Here is an 8,791-nt window from a genome sequence, read left to right on the forward strand (position 1 = left end):
AACAGCCATATGACAGAAATAGGTATGGAATGATATGGCTATAATGATAACAATCAAAAAGCAATAAAAAACTAATCATCCATACAATTAAAAATAATACTATAGACTAAACAATACATACAGATAAAAACTGAAAAAATAAAAATAAAAGTTAGGCATAACTAATTTTTTTTTCAAACATAGAATTACAAACAATATTACATTGTACATAGAGTAAATGGACAAAACCTAAAACATATAAAATGGCACAACAGTATAATTGAAAAAAAAAGAAATGTATTTCTCAATTTTTAATAAACATTATATTGAAATATTGCAACACATCAATATATAGCTGAAAAAAGAAGTACATAAAAACAAATTTTTCTTCCTTTTGAGAAATTTCCATAATTTTTTCACATAATTACTGACATCTTAGCAAGGAAAAAAATATAAAAATTGAACAAATACTATTTAAAATAATAATGTATAGAGTAATTTTATAAGCAGTGATACCAAAATATATTGAGTTGCAACAAGACAGCATACAAAATCAATCAATGTAAATCTGGAGGTGTAAAATAAATATGTTAAAAAAAAATTCTATTAATAATAATAATATTCTTTCTATTCTATTAGTAATTCTCCATCTCCCCTTTTTTTAAATTAGAATTCAATACCCACAATAGAGTGTTCTTTTTTGTTCAATTTTTAATCATGTTTATTTTATCCTTTCATTTTCACTCGCATTCATCTCCTGTTGTTCTCTTCGATTGATCCATCACTTATATTCAATTTATTGTAGAAGTTTTATTTAAATTTAAAGAACAATCAAAAGATAAAACTTGAAGTATGCACACTTAAAAAAAAATTAAAACAAAGTTATGAATACATGAAAACGTAGATATAAGTAACAATAGTAATAAATTAAAATAAAATAGTGAACAGTTAAAAACAGATATATAAATTAAAAATAAATAAGTAACTTAGAATTACATAAAAATAAGTTTTAAAAAAATATATTAAACATTATTCTAGGTAATTATCATGCAGGTGATGATTAACAAACAAATCTCAATGTTGGATCCAAGACTAGTGCTGGTCCTCCAGTCTTATGAAATGTAACAGTATCCGCATATCTTGCAGATCTGTAAGGGTCAATAGAACAAAAACCATTTCTTCTATAAAAAACAATCAGCAAATTGATAAACAGAAAATAATCTTCAAGAACATTGAATGCGCTTCTCCAGAACTGCTACCAATGACCTCAAGGCATGTTTTCTCACCAAAAATGTCTTTTGGCTAGAGCATGCTTGCAAATCACTAAACCCATTTTTTCTATACCTTCTACTATCTAGGAGCATGGGACCAAACTGTTTGAACTTTTCGAAGCTTGGGACAAATAGCCACTGCCTGTTGAAGGACTAAACCAGAAATAAAAAAGGCTCAATCGATTATTTCTAATTACTGTTTAGGGAGTTTATAAGGAGTAGTATGGCTTCCTCGGCAATAGTTTTCAAATGACAAAATCTAAATACTTAGAAAATGAGGAACCTGTCCACTCACATGCCATTTCTATTTCCATTTTATCCACTATCAATGAACAAAATATTGGATTTTCTGAAGAGTCCACTTTAAGAGCCTAATAAGTAGAAAAAACAGAAGCAAAAACTGTGGTTGACATTATGGCTGTACATGTGGGGCAAGAGTACCAGTGTTCCTTTGTCCAGAATGTTACGGCTTCAGTTCCCATCTGCAGTAGTTAATATTTATTTCTCTGCGGTCCAAAGAAATAAAATTTGACAATCCCACCTTAACGCAGGGTGGCAACCTCCTCTAGGTTGTTGTCAGGGTTTGGCAAAAAGGACCACAAGGCCCACTTACTGGATTAATTCCCCCTAGCAGTACCAGCTTCACCTCCTACCGTTGTACAATCATAAACTACTTCTATTGCTGCACTAGGCTCAAATGCTTCTGCTGCTAAATCCTCATTAACTGCTGAACTAGGATCAACTGATTCTGTTTCTGTACTAGAATTAACTGCTTCTGCTGATATACCAGCATCAACTGCTTCATACCATTTTGTTAAAGTTCGAGGGTGAGGCAAAGTGGTAAGAAAAGATTCGCGGACGTAATTATACGCTTTTGGAGATATAAAATGTAACGTCGATGCAAATGATCTTAATTTAGGAGAATATTTAATTTTTGAACTTTTGCCTAATCTAGTACATAATTCTTTAGCAAGTGGGGGCATGTTGTTAAGCATATTATGATAATTATTAATTATCTTTTTCTTTTGTTTGATTTCACGCGACATCGCCTTTAATTTTTCCAATCTTTTTTTCAACCTCCTTATATTTTGAAAAAGAGTCTTGATTTTTTTTGTTTGCTTGTTAATTGTGAGTGTTTTTTGACGAAGCTCCAATGTCATCATTTTCTTCACCAGTGTTACATCTTCTGCTGGAGTTGCAGGCATCTGTGAGGATGGAGTACTCACTCCAAGTGAAAGAGAGAAAGGAGTACTCACTCTAAGAGGAAGAGGTTCTGTAGCATCTAACAATTCAGCGGAAGGTTCTCTTTTTATAGGAATTTTCATTTCCTAGAAACAAAATGAAAAGAATTTTCAAAATATATGTAAAATTATAAACATTGATTACATATTTATTAATTTAAACAAATTATTCAATGTTTAGGATTTTTTTATTTTTTAAACAGATTTACAAATTCTGTTACTCTTATTTTTATCTATTGTAGTGTTATTATGATCTACATAGATTTTAAAAATAAACGAATATTATTTTTTCTTATTCTATGAATTAGTTTGATCTAATTCATACAAAATATGAAGGCTAACAGCGTATACTGTTAGTGTAACAAAATCTAGAATACTTAAATAAGTAAAATTAAACTTACATATGTGGTTTCCTGCAAGTATGTAGGAGCAGTCATAGGAAGAGGTACTGTAGTATCCAACAATTCAATAGGTTCTCTTTTGATAGGAAGTTGTATTACCTGAAATAAATGATAAGCATTTTTAAAATGTACCTAAAATTCAAAACATTGGATTGGTATTTCTTGGTTTAAGCAAATCATTCACCAGTTTATTTTTTTTTTAACATATGTACAAGTTCTGAGAAAAAAAAACATTTTCAGAGTACTTCTGAGAATTTAGTTGTACTTTTTTTTTTTATTTATTGTAGTGTTGTTTTGATCTATATTGATGCGGACTGCACAGTTACTGTTCATCTTTCAACACAAAAGGGTGATTTTCAGGTCAGTATATTTATAATTCTCATTACCGCACAGCAATCGTTCTGCTGAAATATTATTTTTACTTATTGCAATTTCACAGCTTTCCTTCTAATTAAAAGTCAATTAGAGTGTGCTATTGCTTTTATATATCCGCCTAACTAACTAGGGTAAACAAGTACAAATTCACATCATCAGATATCAATCATTCTCATTACCAGCACCGAATCATTGTTTGTAACTTAACCGCCGACATTAGATGAAATGTCAAGAGTATCCGGAAGCAGCTGGGGGAGACTAATATCCAGAACTTTACACATTTTAGAAATATGAAGATGATTGAATTATTGTATCATTATTTTTTAATTGAAAGTTATTTGAAATTATAAATAAATATCATGGAATCATATCCTTGAATATACATGAATACATTATTAATATATGAATCATAATCATATAAATATCACAACAAATTTCTCAAATATCAACACCACTATCAGTTATTTTTTTTTTAATCAGGTTTTCACATTTTTTACATGTACATATACATAATATACTTATGTATATTATGTATATGTATAATATACATTATATACATGTATTATATGTATAATATAATATATGTATATTATGGCATAATATACATATACTTAAATAAGTAAAAATATAACTTACACATGGCATGTAATTAGGAAATGTTGTAGGAATAGGTCCGGTCACATCTAACAGTTCGGTGGAAGGTTCTCTTTTGATAGGAATGTTGATTTCCTAAAAAAAAAATGACAAAGATTTTTATAGTAAATGTAAAATGATAAACTTTGAGTAGATATTTCTTAAATTGAGTATTGAAGAATTAAATTTTTTTATAAAATTTAAATAAAATTAAATGGTTTTAGTATTTCATTTTAAGCAATATACACGTTCTGTGAAAAATAAAATTTTTCAGAATTTCTGAGAACATTAAATTCTTATTATTATTTTTTTTTTTTTATATTGTGGTGTCATTTTGATCCATGGAGATTTTAAAAATACAAAAATTCATTTTTAATGTTTTATTTTTCAAGTACAAAAACAGAAGCTCAAGTCAAATTTTTTTTCTGAGGTTTTTATATCAAGGAACTTTTTGTTTTTATTTATTTGGTTAAAAAAAAGTAGGCATAATTTTAATTTTTGGTTTTATTTATCTTTTAACCAGACTTGTATAACTTGTTTTTCTTATTGACAGCCACTGAATATATTTTAGAGTAATTGGGTTTCAGAACAATAACTAATACATCTAACACCTCTCATACATAGTCAGCTTACTGCCTCAGCAAATGATGAAAGTATAATAATATAATATAATTGCCTTTTTTAATTTATATTGATAAGGTAACCGTGGATGTCTCACAATTGTTTGCTTTCGGAAATATCTAGCATTCCAGCTAATTTCATCAGGTAAGCACTTTTACACAAAAAATTGGAAATTAAATCCAAAAAAAGTGATTTGAGCTCTATTTTGTGTTGGACACCACAGTAATCACAGGAAGCTACATAAAAATTTGAAGATGGTTCACTAGTTTGAAAATTAAACTTTTTTCAAAAATCATCCATATACCGTCGGCATAGCAAAGTCAAGAATACTTAATTAAGTAAAAATAAAACTTACACAAGGAGTTACCGGCATGTAATTAGGAATAGATCCTGTAGTATCTAACAATTCAGTGGAAGGTGATCTTTTGATAGGAACGTTCATTCCCTGAAAAAAAATTATAAAGATTTTTATAATAAAAGCATAATTATAAAAATTGGATAGATATTTTTTAATTTTAATATTGAAGAATTAAATTATTCAACGCTTTTAGTCTTTTTTTTTTTCTAAACAGATGTACAAGTTCTGTGAAAAATAACCTTTTTGAAGAATTTATAAGAATTTTGTTATTCTTGTTTTTATATATTGTGGTGTAATTTTGATCCATAGATTTTTAAAAATATAAAAATTTTAATTCAATAGCACCATACACTGTTGGCATAACTAAGTCTAGAATATTTAAAAAAGTATAAAAAAAAACTTACATATGAAGTTTCTTGCTGGTAATTAGGTAAAGTTGTAGAATTTGGTACTGAAGCATTTAAAAATTCAGTGGAAGGAGATCTTTTGATAGGAATTTTCATTTCCTGAACAAAATCAAAATGATAACAATTTTTAAATTGTATGTAAAATTATAAACATTAAGAAAATTATATTTCTTAATTTTAAAAAAGTATTCAATGCTTTTAAACATATATACAAGTTCTGTAAAAAATAACATTTTCAGAGCAATTTTGAGAATTTTGTTATCCTTACTTCTTATCTACTGTAATCAGTAAATACTGTTGAAAAAAGTATTTTATTCTCTAATAAGAATAAATAAAACTTACATCTGAAGTTTCATGTGTGTGCTTAGGAGAAGAAGGAAACACACTTGGGATCACACCATCTCTCAGACGTACAACGCCAGAATGGAATGTTGTGTTCAGATCAGATGATAGAAAATGATCAGAACAAATTTTAGCAGTGGAAGATGGTGTCCAATTCTTTCTATTTAAGGCCTTGATCCAGAGGTTTTTCAATTCGGGATCTGATGGAAACCTGAAATACAATAGTCACATATTTTTATGGATAAAAAATTGTTATTTTGTTTAGTACTTAATTTAAATGACAGTGAAAAAAACAACATAAAAATCAATTTTTAATTACTTTTTTGCTGTTTATAATTTATAAAATTGTCACCCCTCAAGGTGATTTTTGATAATTTAAAATATCATAACTTATTTGATATAAAATGGATTTAATTTTTTTTTTTTACATAATTATCAAAATCCATTTCTATCGCTTAATTTTAAGTACAACCTAGTTTGTAAATATATCATGTAAAAAAATTATTCATACAATAACCGGTTATGATTATTGGTTAATTTATTATAAAGTCTTAGTTTTCACCTAATATGTAATTCATTAATCGAATAGGAACACTAATTGAGCTAATTTTCAATACTGGAAAAAAAAGAATCCAATGAAATAGATAAATCAACAGATTCATGTTCTATTAACAAAGATGAAATTAGAAATTAAACTTTTAGAAGAAGTATTGAATTACAAATCAGTAGAATGTTGGAAATTATCATACTCAACTGAATATAAATAAAATCTTTAAAACTGGTTCAGTGAACATTACACAACACAAGAGAAAACGTCCAGTAAAATTGCATGAATCCCATGAAATCCTATAAAATAGTTATTCTAGAAAATCCCTAGATAAACTTACCTAACATTTGGGATCATAATAAGGTGAATATCTCACATCCTAAACTGTGAGACATAAGCTCGATATATATGATTACATGTTAGAACATATCAGAAAGTATGTCAACACTCTCCATTTTAGAAAAAATGTATAGTTTTCAATGAAAGTAAGTTCAACTTTTTTGGATCACATTATAGGAAACCTGTTCGAGGATGGAAAGGTAAAACCTTCAAATCCAAAAATTTGAAAGCATCTGTTAAGGATGGTGAGACATGTCATAGTTTGGGATTGTATAAGTAGTAATGAGTAGCCAAACAGCTATATTTTTAATGATATTTTGGTGTATTTTCACCTCATTATGGTCTGATGTTTCAAGAATGTATTCAATAACTTATTTGGGGTGTTTTTTTCCCCATGAATCCACATGATTCATACACTGTGTATCATTGTTTATTTAATGCACAGTCCACATGCTTTTTAATGTCCACTGAACCAGCTTTCAAATTTTTAATTAAGTATTGTATGTTTAAGTGAAATAATTCTAACATTCTATGTAAATATCAGTAGTTCAATATTTGTTCCAAAAGTTAGATAAGTCTTCTTAGAGATTGATTCTGTCAACTTATGGCCCATTTTGGAGGAATTTTAATACTTGTTACTTGAACAATTAGCTTGTAACAATCAAATATGTTCTCATAACTAATACTGAACAAATAATTTCTTAGTAAAAACACAAATCTTCCTATACAATTTTCGTCAATTGTAAAAATTAATATGGAATATTGATTTATAACTATAATCATATGATTGACATACAAGAAATAATTAAAAATAGTTTCTCCTAGAAAACTAAATTAAGTGGAGAATTATTATTTTACCAATTGTAAATGATTTCATTGATGAACCCAGGTTAGTGGATATTTCATCTAAAAGCTATTCAGAACTTGGATTCAATTAAATCACTATAATTTTTCAACAAAATAAACTATTGTATTCTTTGAAAAAATCATTATCTATTAATGACAGTAACCTAAACATGATTTTTTTACTTACCTGTGAAACGAAACTTTATCCCTTCCACTTCGATTATTGCACCTAAAAACACAACATGATACCATCTTATAAAATAAAAAAGGAATAGGATTAAAAGTAACTACAGAAAAACGAATATCAATAACAAACTAAAGGTAAGGCCAGGTTAACTGTCAACAACTATACAGACATAGCGTAACTCTACACTCCTTCTAAGCAAAAGTGAAGCCAAAAAGTGGAGCATTGGCCACGCCCCCAAAGCCCCAGTTTAGTTGACATTAATAGAATTTTCTAATATTAATGTAATTATCTGTAAAACCGTTATCTTATCGCAAATGTGAACAGAATATAAGTTGTACTAAATGTTATTTCCAATAATTCGGCTTTTCAACTATGAAAATTCATTAGGCTGTTTTCTAGGAATTAGTGCTAATATATTTGTTCTAATCAAACGGCACATTTTAGTGTTAATAGTAAGGGCCCAAAAAATATTTAAACTTGTAAAAAGTCGATATTATTAAAAGAGTTTTTATTAACTATGTAATTTTTTTCCATTAATGTTTTCATAGAACAGTTAATGAAAAATGATTTTGTATTAAGGACATTAAAATATAAAGTCTGATGCAAATAAATAAACAATTGTTTCTGATATAACGGTAAAAATTGTTTAATACATAATGTAACATAAAACCTACCTCCCTCTTGCGTCTTTTTTTCTCTTTGTTTTCGAGTATTATTGAAACATTTATATCATATTATATTTCTTTTTCAATTTAAAATATATATAAAATACGATCTTGATGATAAAGCTCTGCATCTATGCATCAGTTTACCCCTCAGGCGTTTACCTGTTGGATCAGTTTATTAACTTTCACATCTATTTATAACAGATAATAAATATCATCTCACATGGCTGTTCTTAGTGATTCCTAAAACGGTAAATATTAGAATGTTTATATTGTAGAAAGATGGTCCGGATGATTGTCAAAACAGTAGAAAACTCTATTCATTAGTAACAGACATTTCGTCCCACTTTGTTGGGCAACAGTCTAGTCAGGGGTATAGTATAGTTCTACTTCTAGGACTCTAACTTGCAAAGTGGAGTGGTACGTCGGTTATTAATAAATATTTTGTTCTGCTATTTTCATACATTTTTTAACAGACCATCTCATGCATTCATCATATACGGCCAACTAACAATCTTTCAATAAAAATGTTAGTAACAAAAAACGGGCTGCATTCATGTACAATGTGTCTTCTCCAGT

The 8,791-nt window shown here is 28.0% G+C and overlaps 1 protein-coding gene across 1 annotated transcript; it reads right to left on the bottom strand.

The window, feature by feature from the left end:
- Positions 1-10: 10 nt before the first annotated feature.
- On the bottom strand, positions 11-7,732 carry LOC106678552 (uncharacterized). Its single transcript, XM_014417127.3, has 7 exons — positions 7,548-7,732; positions 5,629-5,839; positions 5,284-5,385; positions 4,877-4,966; positions 3,904-3,996; positions 2,893-2,991; positions 11-2,578 (listed from the first exon to the last, which is right to left on the bottom strand). Exons 1-7 carry the CDS (start codon positions 7,610-7,612, stop codon positions 1,868-1,870), a joined length of 1,371 nt encoding a protein of 456 aa, XP_014272613.1. The 5' UTR covers positions 7,613-7,732; the 3' UTR covers positions 11-1,867.
- Positions 7,733-8,791: the final 1,059 nt, after the last annotated feature.

Source organism: Halyomorpha halys, unplaced genomic scaffold, assembly GCF_000696795.3.
Source record: "Halyomorpha halys isolate HHAL.00 unplaced genomic scaffold, Hhal_1.1 Scaffold146.1, whole genome shotgun sequence".
Taxonomy (NCBI): Eukaryota; Metazoa; Arthropoda; class Insecta; order Hemiptera; family Pentatomidae; genus Halyomorpha; species Halyomorpha halys.

Coding starts and splice junctions, on each gene's coding strand:
- LOC106678552 (XM_014417127.3), bottom strand. CDS start 7,612: ATGGTATCATGTTGTGTTTTTAGGTGCAATAATCGAAGTGGAAGGGAT. Junction 3,997..4,876: donor ACATGCCGGTAACTCCTTGT/GTAAGTTTTATT, acceptor TTTTTTTTTTAG/GAAATCAACATTCCTATCAA. Junction 2,579..2,892: donor ACTTGCAGGAAACCACATAT/GTAAGTTTAATT, acceptor TTTTGTTTCTAG/GAAATGAAAATTCCTATAAA.